This window comes from Muscardinus avellanarius (assembly GCF_963383645.1).
Source record: "Muscardinus avellanarius genome assembly, chromosome: 9".
Lineage (NCBI taxonomy): Eukaryota > Metazoa > Chordata > Mammalia > Rodentia > Gliridae > Muscardinus > Muscardinus avellanarius.
The window spans coordinates 13,416,685-13,430,468 of record NC_137795.1 but is presented as its reverse complement, the minus strand read 5'-3'; the positions used below and the strand labels follow the sequence as shown (position 1 = coordinate 13,430,468).

General features: G+C 48.8%; 1 protein-coding gene across 1 annotated transcript; it reads right to left on the bottom strand.

Annotated features, from left to right (window-relative positions):
- Positions 1–1,585: 1,585 nt before the first annotated feature.
- UPP1 (uridine phosphorylase 1) lies at positions 1,586–11,926 on the bottom strand (the record flags this gene model as incomplete). Its single annotated transcript, XM_080700941.1, has 7 exons — positions 1,586–1,725; positions 2,422–2,568; positions 2,806–3,015; positions 3,858–3,972; positions 5,743–5,901; positions 7,038–7,155; positions 11,880–11,926. 7 exons carry the CDS (start codon positions 11,924–11,926, stop codon positions 1,586–1,588), a joined length of 936 nt encoding a protein of 311 aa, XP_080557067.1.
- Between the last annotated feature and the right edge of the window lie 1,858 nt (positions 11,927–13,784).

Here is a 13,784-nt window from a genome sequence, read left to right as displayed (position 1 = left end):
ACACACACACACACACAGACTCCCACACAGTTCCCTGTATCCCTCAAAGTCACATGGTAAGTCATCAAGCAGAGCTTCTGAGCACAGGATCCTCGGTGCCCACCAGGAAACAGACCCAGGTCAAGCCTGGGAAGTGGAATTAAGACCCAGGGGCCACCTGGAGGTAAGAGCTGAAAAATCAACAGGAACACTGGCCGATCTCAGAGCCAGCCAAGGATTCCCCAAAACCAGCGGTCCTGGGATAGACCTTTGATGCCTCTCGCCTGGGACAGAGGAGACACCTGGGGGTCTGAGACGCCATCGGAAGGCCCACAGCCCCAGGCATCCCGTCCTGGACCCAGGGGATCATCTGCCCCAAGGTACTTGGACCAAAATCCACTAAGCATCACAGTGTGGAGATTGGGGAGGAGAATTATTACAGTGCTATTATGCTGATGTAGAAGAGTATAAGACTTTACTCAAATATAACTCAAATGCAAATGTGTAAATTGTACATATGCAGGTGCACATTCGTCTCTGAAACTCGGGCTACCTGCTCCTTAAGTTTCCAGGAGTGTTTCTTTCCCGGTGATGTATAGTCGGCCCTTCATATTTATGCTTCTGCAGCCAAGCATTCAACCAACATTTTTTTTAAAAAAACACATTTTTGTAATGAACAGATTTTTTTTCCTTGGGGTTACTCCCTAAGCAACACAACTGTTTACACTGTACTAATTGTAAGTAACATCAAGGTGGTTTAAAGTATATGAAAGGGTGTGTGTAGGTTATCTGCAAACACTACACTGTTTTCTAAAAAGGATGTCAGCACTTGAGCAGCCCTAGGTTTGGCATCAGCAGAGAGTTCTGAGAGTAGTCCTGCTCAGATATCAAGGCACATCTAAAGAGCATTTTTAAAACACATCAGGAACTGCATTTTCTGACACAATTTTAAGATTCTTTGGTGACATAAAATCTGACCACCAGGAAACGTATAAAACTAAAAAATTTCTCTACAAATCATTCGACTATTCCGGAGAACATTATTGAAGAAACTCCAACCAGAATAAATCCAGTGAACATGCTCGAATAGACATTTATTTACTGAGATTTATTTTTGGTGCTGGGGAGTGGACCCAGAGGCATTTCGAGCCACACCTCCAGTCCTATATTTTTATTTTTGTTTGAAACAGGATCTGGCTAGGTTCATGAGGTCTCACTACTTGCTGAGGCTGTCCTCAAACTTGCAATCCTCCTATTTAAGCCTCCCAAATACTAGGATTACAAGTGTAAGCCACCACACTTGGCTTATTTTTTATTTGGAAATAGGGTCTCGGTAAGTTCCTGAAGCTGGCCTAGACTTGTGATTCTGTCTCATTCTTCCAAGTTCTGAGATAACAGATATGTACCACCACTCCTGGTTTCTAATGAACCTTTATAAAAGAAAATCTCCTGTGCAGTTAATCCATGATTCCTTCCCTCCAAAATGCAACACAGTTCCCGAAATCCTTATGTAAAGGGTGCTCCAAGTTAAATAAACAAGGATATGGGCAAGGGTTTTATTGGCCAGTAATGGCAGGGCTTGTGCTGGGAGGGGCAGTGTGGTGCCTCAGGCCTTCCCCAGGCTCTTCTTGATGAAGTAGCCCACCAGCCGCTGCGGCCTCTGCTGGTACTCGGCCAGCACCTCGTGGGGGCTGCTGATCTGGTCCCCTTTCAGGCGGTCGAGGAGCGTGACGCACACCACAGCCGCTGCAAAAAGCAAAGCAGGTCAAAGCCAAGCACCGACCCTCTGGCCTAGCCCAGGAGATGGGAGGAAGGTCCAGGGAAGCCGGGCCCCTTCCCAGTACCAGCTACCTCGGAGCAGCTATGGAGAAGCAGAGAAACCCAGAGAGAGGTCAGGCGCTCCAAAGGCTCCCCCTTGCATACCCTCTGCCCAGTCTCCCTCATTCTCCTCTTGCCTTCGCTTCCAAAAGAAATTACAAAACCAATCCCAGAACCAGCTCCAGGCTGCCCTAAACATGCTTTGAAGGGCACCTGCTGGCCCAGGCGACCAGGCTGCAAGGAACTTTGGGAGGTGAAGGCAGGACACACTCGGGGTCAAAGGCTGCACGAGCAGAGCGCTGGGCAGGGTAGAGCCATCTCACGAGGCAGCAACACAGATCTGAGCTAGGGTGGTTCCTGCAGCACTTTTCTTACTCTTTTAGTGATATGGGGAGTCACTACGGGGACACTGAGGATCCTGCATTTTGTTCTTTGACAAAGGTCACTGTATACTGAGGTGCAGGGAGCCTGCCTCGATCAGAAACTGACTTGGGAACAAGGTAAGCAGAAGCCAGAAATCAGTGCTGGGAAGGCCTTGTTGGAGGAGCATGGTGGGGATCCAGAACGGGTCAGCAGAGCAGAGATGCAGGGAGACAGACCCCAGGCCACTGTGTGCGCGCCTACCTCGGAGGCCACATGCGCTGCACATGGCAGCAAAGACTGAAGACTCCATCTCGATGTTTCGGATGCCTGCAGCGTGCGCAGCTCGCAGATAGGCCTGCTTGTCCTTCTCTGTGTATGAACAGAGGGCCCCATCCAGACGGCCCTGCCCTGCAGCACAGGGAGACATCAGGACCACACGCATGTTGCCAAATCCTGCTGCGTGCTGGCATTGCGCACCCACCAGGACATGGGCATGGGGGTCACCAGGCCCTGCCTGTCCTCGACAGGTGTGCCCACTTGAACCACCATGGACATGTTGCAGTTGGGGCAGCATCCTGTGCATGGGTACCACGACCTAGCGCAAGAGCTCCCTGAACCAGAGGATTCCCCTCGCCAACCTCTCACCCTCGTAGAAGTCCAAGGTGCACATGGTGTTCCCCACCACCGTGGTGAATTCGCTCAGGTCTGCGGAACACTGCATCAGCTCCTGCACCAGCTGCTCGTCCAGGTCCGTGTTCCGAACCACTCGGTTCCCCAGGATGATCTGCTCAAACTCCGGCTTAAAGCAGGCGTCCACTGCCTGCCGGGTGATGACCACAGAGCCGGGCTCCAGACCTGAAGACAGAAGCGGAAGTCACAGCCACGCAGAGCGGACAGGGCAGCGACTCGGATGCACTGGCTCTGAAAAACACACGATGCTTATAAAAGGAGTTAATAACAAATCATCAGGGAAAATACGGCAACGGACAAGAAAAACACATTCTGAAACCTCCACATCCTTCGCCAAATGTTTTGGCTCCTTCCGGGCCTCCTATTTCTCGCCATTGTCTGGACTCTACCATAGCAATGACCATAATATGTTTAATTGATTCCTATTCTGTAGATTTATTCGGAAGCTTTCAAGTAGATACGAAAGTAGACAGCAGTACAGTCCACCCCGGAGCACCCCTAACTGGGCTTCAGACTTCCTCACTAAATCCTGTTCTTTCTTTGTCCCTGTTTTTTCTTAGAAAACATGTTGAGAACTGAGAACCTTGGAGCTCACGTAAGGGTTTCCTCCTCCTCTCGCTTCCCTTCTCTCCTCTCCCTTTGATGCTGTTGTTGCTGTTGATTTTCTCATAAGGTGCCTCAGTTCCTTGCAGAAATACAGAGGATTGGGGAGAAAAGTAAAGAAGAGAGACAGAGAAGGAAGAACAAGAGAGAATAGAAGGAAGGAGGCAGATAAGAAGCCACAGAGTGCATAGCCCCAGCAGGACCTCCTTGCTATAGATAGTCTCTGGAGATTCTGCTAGGAGAATGGGCTAGACAGAAGAAAAAGGAGTAAAACAAGCTTGTTTTCCTGCCTCTTGTTAGTAAGTGTTCCTTAACAGAGCCAAGATAGGAACCCTCTGTCCCCAATCCCATGCCTGCTGGAGCTGCTACGGGGGCTCTGCAGCCTGGTCCTCCCCTGGTCTTACCTATCCCACCCGAAGTGCCGATGCGGATGATGATGACGTTGGAGCAGCGGGCGTGGTACAGCAGCTTGATGAGCTCGTGCAGCATGATCGCGATGGAGGGAATGCCCATCCCGTGCTGGAACCACAGACGCCAAGGATGAGGCCCCGGCCGCTCCTCCGTGAGGACAGCAGCGCCCATCAGCATCACCCCCGTGAGGACAGCAGCGCCCATCAGCATCACCCCCGTGAGGACAGCAGCGCCCATCAGCATCACTCCCGTGAGGACAGCAGCGCCCATCAGCATCACCCCGTGAGGACAGCAGCGCCCATCAGCATCACCCCCGTGAGGACAGCAGCGCCCATCAGCATCACCCCGTGAGGACAGCAGCGCCCATCAGCACAAAGAGAGCTTCCTCCCACAGTTTTAGTCCCCCAAGGTCAACAAGGAGGGAATGCAGTATTGGGAGAAAAAAAAGACCATGTTCACACAGCCTCTATTATAGTATGTGGTTATAATTATTCTACTTTATTACTAGGAATGGTTGTTCATCTTTTGCAGTGCCTAATTTGCTAAACTTAATTGTAGGTGTGTATGTATAGGAAACATAGTATAGGGTTTGGCCTATCCTGGGAATCCCTATCCTGGGATTCAGGCATCCACTGGGAGTCCTGGGCACGTTCCTGTGATCTAGGGGAGAGTACTTTATTCTGGATGACATTTTATGTGGTGGACTTCAATCGAATAACCAAATCAAGGTGCTAATAGAAAACCTCAAAATATAAGTTGGAACTCTATAAATACTTTAGACACTTAGAGTTTATGCAGAGCTGCTGCATACCTGACCACGTATAATCCACACAATGTGTTAAATCCGTAGCTGCTGAGAAGGAACCAGAAGGCCAGCAGGAGAGTAGCAGCTGCTATGGCCGGGTAACAAACAGCTCCTGCTGCCATTTGAAGTCCTACCAGTGCCTGCCCCACACACACCAGTTAAAGTTTTTCCTCTTCACTTTTTCACTCAGAATCTCTTTTTTGACCAAATTAGATAACTGGCTGGTCAGTTATCTCAGTGTCCAGCCCCAGACAACTTGGCTGAATCTGTTCTGTGTCATTTCCTTCTCTCGGATTTTCTGCAGACCCTCCCAGAGTCACATGCTCCAGGACACCCCTCCCCAGGGTGACCTTTGCACTCCCAGCCACTGCTTCTGTGGCAGAGCCCGGCAGGAGAGGGACGGCTTTTAGTGTTTTACATATAGCAAATGCTCCCACAAACTCTCTGTAACTAGATGACACCTGGCTTTCTTGATGTGTTGATACTGTCAGAGGACTCAGCTGAATACCTAATTACAGGGGTGCATGCATGTCTCAATAAAAAGGAGGAATATTTGCTCACTAAATAGCTCTTCTTTTATATCACTGCCGACAAAGGAATCAAAACAAAACAAAAATGAGATTGCATAGGTAGAACCCTAAAGATTTCTGTGCTCGCTCTCCCTGTGAAGGCAAAATGTGTTAAGAAGCAACCCACTCACCATCTACAGGCCTCCTGCTCGGTGATCTATTGTTCTTTTTACTAACCCTGGTCCTGGGAGGGCGCCCTCCAGTGTGCACCATACCCTGGGCTCCCACTCTCCAAACCTGCCACCCATACCCATTGAAGACAGCTGTGTATATCTGCATTTGTGTACTTAGTTTCTCTGGGAAACTGAGCCTCAGGAGTCCAGTCCCATTCATTGCTGCACCCCACCTGCTGAGGGCTCACTTTGCTCCCAGCCGTTTACAGTGAGCAGGTGTTAGGGGCTGGCTCTCTCTGTGTGCCCAGAGGCAGAGGGCAGGGCTTTGCAGAGCCTAGAGACCAAATCCAAGTCCCGAATCCAAGTGACCAGATGGGAGGCAGGCACTCACACTGACGGACAGCACCGGTCCAACTTTGTACATGGCGTAGCGGTCCGTGCCCGCACAGATGTTGGGGTATTCATCTCCAGGACGGCCAAGGCCCAGCTCTGTGGCCACATACCCGATGAAGGTGCTCATCCGAGAGGGGCTCCCACCAACACACACAAACTGAAACCAGAGAACGGAAACCCTTCAGCTCACTGGTTATAGCAGAGTTCCTCAAAGTCAGGATCCCTGGCCAGCAACAGTAGTGTCATCTCAGAACTTGCGAGAAGCGTGAGTTCCCTGACCCTGCCCAGACCTCCTGTGCCTGGGGAACCAGCAGTCTGCTTTCAGGAGCCCCTGGTGATTTTTAGAAGCCCTGATTTGGGACTCAGCAGGGGCAGCCCAACCCAAACTACTCCACACGGGCAGGGGCCAGACTCTTGGTCTTTACAAAGCAATGCATGCTCCCCTTCTCCACTTGTGGAAGGCAGCATGGGGTATGGGAGAGAACCCGGGTTTGTACAAAGATGGTGTGAGCCCCTCACTATCCCTCTACCTCCCGATGCAACCAGGCTTCCACTGCCAATCTGTAAAATGGGCTACCTGTGCCTGCCGCGCGCTCGCTCTCTCTCTCTCTCTCTCTCTCTCTCTCTCTCTCTCTCTCCCCTCTCTCTCCTCTCTCTTCCTCTCCCTCTTCTCTCTTTCTTCTTCTCCCTCTTCCCTCTTCCTTCCTCTACATCTTCTCTCTCCTCCCTCTTGTTCTCTCTCTCCTCCCTCTCCCTCTTCTCTCTCTCCTTCTTCCTCTCCCTCTTCTCTCTTCCTCTTCTCTCTCTCCTTCTCCCTCTCAGAAAGTTAATTTTGTATTTTGTTTCATTTATATTAACTTGTAAGAGATGAATTAGGGGCCAGTATGGCAGCACTTAGGATACTTTTCTTTCTTCCTTGATAGATCAAAGGAAATCGTATAGAGGAGCAAATATGACACCCGAGGGGATGGGAAGGGGAGAGGGAAACTCTCTAAAGCACAGGATGTACTTAAACATATCAAGGTCAACCAGTAAGCCAAGCATGGGAAGGAGGGAGGGGGAGGGAATGGGGTGGGGATTGGGTAGGGGCCAAATGGGTGACGTGTGTGTGTATGTCTACACAAGATTTTACCCCATTATGATATATGAATATAATGCCCCAATTAAAAAATTAAAAATATTTTGATCAGCAGGGAACACAATACACCAGTTACCAATCACCTCTTCATCATTTGTGACCCCAAGACTGATTCCTAGAATGAATTTTTTTAGACAATTCCCTGGAATTTTTACCTTTACGTCGCCAAACATAGCTGGGAAATCGTGTGTGCTAGTGCTGAGACTGAAATGGTACAGAACATCTTCCTTCATTGTTGCTACATTTGGATTTGAAAGTTGGACGAGGCGGTCACTGTCAGAAAAGAAGAAAAGAGAAGGTTGGTAGGTCCGTGTCCCCTGGTCCACACTGTCACGGAAGCATCCTGTGTGAAGCGGGTGGTATCCCTGGGGATTGGGAACACTCACTGCCAAGCTCCCCACCTCCCATCTCTTTGCTCCCAGTGCCCCTGTCCGAAAGCAATCAGGAAAAATCAGAAGAGTCCACGAAAGCATAAAGATCAAAATGTTAGATCGCCTCATACAAAGAGGACAGCCAGCTGTTATTCTAATCTAGTTTATCAATACATAAATGTGGCTTTATTTTATAAGCACTGTGTTCACCATAGGAGATACACACACACACACACACACACACACACACACACACACACACACCCCTCTGTTCCACTAAGGAAAGAAGAGAACCTCCCTATCTGTGCATCTTTAATTTCTTTTTCTTGTCTTGCCGCACCACCTACCACTTCTCCCATTTGGTGTCTATGAGAACTGGTGAGATAAGACAACCATCCACTGTGATTCTTTTCTGAGCAGCTACTAGAACATGGATGCGTGGCTCACGTTCCAATTCTATGGAATAGCACCCTGGGGGTGGAGAACAGAGGCTGGCTAGTTTTTGTTCCTAAACGGCCAAATGGTAAAGATGGCCTTGCATGATTCATGTCTGCCCTGGTCTTGTGATGGACTTTATGTACAAAAATCATAGGCCAGATAATCCATCTACAGATCCAAAGACCGTCAGAGCCAGTCTTCAATATAACTCCCTCACAACGTATGCCTTCTGATTCCCAGAAAGGTGTGCTCCCTGGCAGGAAACTGAGGCAGACATGAGTCTCTGAGCTTGGAGCAATCAGGGCTTCTTCTTTTTTTTTTTACTTCTGTATCTTATTTTCTGCCAGAAGACACTGATATGTTTCTTCCTCCATCTAACCCATCTTATCTTACTTAACGATGGTATGACTTCATGATGATGCGAAGGTGGTAGGCATTCAGTAAGACTGTACTTTGAGCTGGCCATGGTGGCATATGCTTGTAATCCTAGTAACTTAGAAAGCTGAGACAGGAGGATCACAGGTTTTTGGTCTCAGCTACTTAGTGAGGCCTTCCGAACTTAGTGAGACCCTGGATCTTCCCAATATGTGGAAGGTAGGAAAAAAGGAGTCATAGAAACTCTAAACCAAGAAGGAGAAACCATAATGGAGCAAATAAGGAGCCCTATCTGAGGGTGATGGGACGGGGGAAGAGTGAAATTCCCTAATGTTCATGACCTACATTCACAAACATATCAAAGTCAAACACCAAGCCAAACATAAGAAGGAGGGAGGAGGAGGAGATGGGATGGGAAATGGAGAAGGGCTGAATGAATGATGTGTGCATGTGTGCCTCCACCATCTTATACCCCACTAAAATGTATAACTACAGTGCACCAATAAGAAGTTTAATAAAAAATAAAACGGGGCTGGGAGTGTAACTCAGAGGTAGAATGTTTGTGGGTTCAATCCCTAGAGAAGGAAGAGGAGGAGGAGGAGGAGGAGGAGGAGGAGGAGGAGGAGGAGGAGAAGGAGGAGGAGGAGGAGGAGGAGGAGGAGGAGGAGAAAGAAGGAGGAGGGGGAGAAGAAAGAGAAGAAGGAGGAGGAGGAGGAGAAAGAAGGAGGAGGTGGAGAAGAAGGAGAAGAAATAAGGAGGAGGAGGAGGAGGAAGAGGAGAAGGAGGAGAAGACTAGTTTGAATTTTGATTTTGGATCTGAATAGCTCAAGGGCACCCTTCACAGCTCTGGGGAAGCCACACTCTGCCATATGCTGTGATGTTTGAAAGTCGGGTGTGTTAAGTGCATCTCAAGTGCAGTATTTTGGCACGAAATGGGGTTACAAGAATATAACCTTATCATAAGTCAAGAAGCACCTGTCCCATTAAGCACAGGCATCCTCCCACCGAGAGCTCATTCCCCTCCCTTCCAGAGGATGCTCATTCTAACTTTCCTACATTTTACAACAAGGATGATTTATATATTTAACACGTGAACTATAACTATCTCCAATAAAAGAACTTCCTGGAGGCCATGACCATGTCCTCCCTTACTTCTGAACTCCCCACAGCATGAGGCAGGCATGCAAAACAGGGCTGAAAGCGCCCTTCTCTGATTTCTCTGTGCTGTCCCTTAATCCCTGTTCTCCCAGTAGTGGGCACTGGTGGTGACCCTGAAGGCTCTCGCCTCTCCCTCCACCTCCATCCAACTGCTTCTGCCTCCCACCCTCTCCAGTTTGCGCTCCTGTCCATTCCCCCAGTGGCAGCCAGCTTAACTCAGCACATGGACGCTTTTGAAGGGCTGATAATAGAAAAGAGCCATATGAAAGATTGATAAAGAAACACCTGGAGATCTTTTATAACGGGGTGAGGACCGGTTAACTGCTTCAGAAGCAAGTGTCAGGAGATGCCAGAGAGCCACAGGCTGGCATGAAAGCACTCAGCCACGATCACTCCGGCCCCTGCTGACCACAGTGCCGCACCCCTTGACCACAGTGCTGCACCCCTTGCTCAGGAAGGGCCAGCGAGCTGCCCAAGGCTCGGAGCCGCCCAGCTGCCCTGCGCCCACCTCCCTGATTCACTTCCTAGCTCTTCCCATTTGGATCCACTTTACCTGGGGGAAGGGGGCGATTTTCAAGGGACCAAGTCCAGGAGTGGGTGTGGCTGGGACCATCCCCCAACTTCCCCAGAAAGCCTTTCTTCTCTCCAGCCGCATCTGAAATGCTGGCCAGCTAGGCACGCACGCCAGTGGCTGAATCTTTTTCGGTGATGGTTATGTTTCCTGCCACAGTGGGGCCCGTTCTCCCTCGGGATATTGTGAGTGCAGAGCACAAGCAGGGGGCCAGCAGGCATGCTTCATGGTGAGACAGCAGGATGCGAGTGTGGCAACCCCACCGCACGTTTCCCAATAGAAACCTCGCTCTCAGCCTCGATTCCAGGAAGAGCGAGGAGAGGAAAACAGGATGTAACTCTGAAGGCCAGCGATGCCTCCCAGAAACACACACACACACACACACACACACACACACACACACACACACAGTGATGCCTCCCAGTAACACACACACACACACACACAGCGATTCCTCCCAGAAACACACACACACACACACAGCGATGCCTCCCAGAACACACACACACACACACACACACACAGCGATGCCTCCCAGAAATACACACACACACTACACACACACACTACACACACACACACACATAGCAATGCCTCCCAGTAACACACACACACACACACAGCGATGCCTCCCAGAAACACACACACACACACACACACACACACAGCGATGCCTCCCAGAAATACACATACACACACTACACACACACACATACACTACACACACACTGCACACACACACACACACACACACACAGCAATGCCTCCCAGTAAAACACACACACACACACACACACACACACACACACACACACACAGCGATGCCTCCCAGAAACACACACACACGATAGAGGATAGATAGATAGATGATAGATAGATAGATGATAGATAGATAGATAGATAGATAGATAGATAGATAGATAGATACCAACTTTGAGCCAGGCATGGCACATGCCTATAACCCCAGTACTTGGGAGGCTGAGACCTGGAACATCTTCCAACATACTTTTTAAAGGATATTTATTTATTTATTTATTGTGGGTCTGGGGATGGAACCCAGGGGCATTCGACCTCTGAGCTATGTCCCCTGCCCTATTGTTTTTAATTCTTTATTTTGAAACAGGATCTCACTAAGCTGTAGAGGGCTTCACTAAGTAGCTGAGGCTATTCGCGAACCAAGATCCTCCTGTCTCAACCTCCCAAATGCTGGTATTACAAAAGTGCGCCACCACGCCTGGCTAAAGGATTTTTAAAAATAAATAAATAAAGGATTAATAATAATAATAAAGTCCATATAAGAGGTCTGGAATAGGTCCTGGGTGTGACTTCTAGCACCAAAAAAAAAAAAAAGTCCATGAAGGAATCAGGCAAAGATAAATTCTTGTTAATCTAACAATGGCCACACTTAGAGGCTTAAAAGAGGGTCCAGAGCTGGGCATGGTGGTGCACGCTTGTAATCCTCACGCTTGGGAGGCTGAGACAGGAGGATTGTGCAGGTTCGAAGCCAACCTCAGCTATTTAATGAGGCTCTCAGCAACTTAGTGAGACTCTGTTTCCAAATACAATATAAAATAGGTCTAGGAGTGTAGTCCGGAGGTAGAAAGCCTCTGGGTTCCATCCCCAGTACCACAAAATAAATAAAGTATTTGGGAAGATGTTCCAGGTCATTCTGGCACATGCCAAAGTTGTGTGCGTGTGTGTGTGTGTGCGTGTGTGTGTGTGCAAAGAAATGGGAAAGACATTTAAGATTCAGAAATAGGAAGAGCCAGGAAATGAGCAGGGCTTTTTGTTTAAGAAAAGTGATCATGTATAGAAAACTATGAGACGCGAATTTGAACAGAGAACTATGGGTCTTCTGAGACCATATGCCCTGAGGGCTCACAGCAGAGGCCTGACACCCAACGCTGAGGGTCTCTGACCATCTGAATTAAGGGCCTGCCAAGCCCTTAATCCCTTGGCTTCCAGTCTCTGTCATGAGAATCAGATGTGTTCACACAAGTCAGGTTCTTAGAACAATGAGTATTTTGGTGAATGTGCAATAAAACCAGCCCAACCCAGCCCAACCCGGCACGGGGCAGTCTTACTTGTGATGATTTTCAAGATCCTTGGCTTGGGCTCCTGAGGCCGCCATGCTCTGGCTGTGGCAGGACCCTAAGTACAAAGCAAGACACAAAATAGATTGAACCTACCCAACAGGAACCAAGTGGTGCTCAGGCCACTCGCAGCTAGAAAGTCGTGCCATAAAGTGAATTTCTCTGTGCGCTTACATCACACTGCTGGGACAAGTGTGCCAAATGCCTGTGAATGCATTGAAAGAACTGCTAATTTCTGGATAGAGGCAGCAGAAATGTTCCAGAGGACTGTAGAGGCCAGCCTAGCACTCTCATGGAGAACAGGCACCTGCTTCCTGGTCTCAGCCCAGCAAGAGTCGTGGAGTCATTGGCCCTGCCCCTGCGCTTCCCCCTTTTAGAATCTTAACTATCCTCTTTCAGGTTTTAGGGGCGGCAGGGGAAGCAGGATCACGGCAGGAAGAGAGAAAGGGCTGATGAGCATGAGCCAGGCTTGCCAAAGTTTGCCCTGGGAGCTCTGGCTTAAATATCAGGGTCTAGCTCACTACCAAAACATCTAGCAATGGAAAAGAAACTATGGTCACCCCCACCATCCTCAGAAAGGTCAAAGAAAAGAGTAGATAAGACAAGCAGCCTGTGTCCCCTGAAGCCAGCTGCAGCCTCACAGGTGAGCCCAAGATCCCGGCAAGAGGAGCCGCTGATGCCCGGTGAGGGTGTGAGTAACAGGGGCACAGGAAGAGACACTCCGGGACCTGGCTGCCTCCATCCGCTGGACCCAAAAGAAACCTGGCCTCTGCAAGCTGAGGTCCTGCTGGCCGGACTGTCCAGGACTGCCTTCGGCACAGTTTAAGTTTGCATCTTGTTTTAATCCAGGAGAGTTTATCCACACAATTTTTGAAAACTTTCCTGATAGTTACTTTTAAATTCCTGAATTATAATTACTGCACATCCTGGACTTTTTTCCTCCAACAGATACTAAGTATGATTTATTCCCCAATGGGGTCTATCTGATTTTATAGAGCAGACTTCCAGTTTCAGTGTCTTTTCAAGTTTAACGCTTGGCCAGCCTTCTGCTTCCTGTTTGCTACTCTTCCGAGCAAAGTCTTCTGCCCATTCTCCCCCCACATGGAAGATGTGATTGGGTTCTGTTCTCTCCCACCTCCTGCTATTATTCCAAGAACAGGGTAAATTCAGAGGCTTGCCTGTGTGCGTATTAGAAATGGCATTATTGGGTGTAACATACCAGAAAGTGCTGCCTGCTTTAGTTATTTAGGAATCTGAAGCCTATGAAATCAACAGGCCATGTCCTGGGAGTGTACCTGGGGGTGTAGCTTAGAGGTACAATTCCCCTGGGTTCCATCCCCAGTACCACCACCACCAAAAAATAAATAAAGGAAATTTATTCAAAAAACATTATGTTTATACACTAAGCTATTTGCACCAACACCTACCTATTTGATATCTATGGACACCCTATGGTGTCCACAGAGTATAGACTCTACCCGGAATAAAAACATCTCCAGTGATATTTGGGGGGTTCTGGGAAAAAATGGCATTTTTTTAACATGCACAATTTAATCACAGGAAAATTAGAAGTCTTTGTCCTCTTACCCCAGGAGCAGAGAAAAACTGCACCAGAATCCACTACAGCGTGAAGACCAGACTGCAGAGGGCAGCGCCACCTTCCTCCCACACAGACACCCATCAGTCATCTCAGGAAGAAGATGAGGCCTGGATGGACTGTTCTTACCAAGTGACGTCTGTCCTTTGGGCTCATTCCAATTCCTGAGATACTGTCCCCAACCACTCATTCTCCTAAATATCATTGACAAGCCCTCAAGTTTGGCTCATATCTCAGTCCTCCCCCTTCACTGTAGGAAAGGGGCTGTGTACCTTGGTGAATAATGTTAAGCAGGTGGG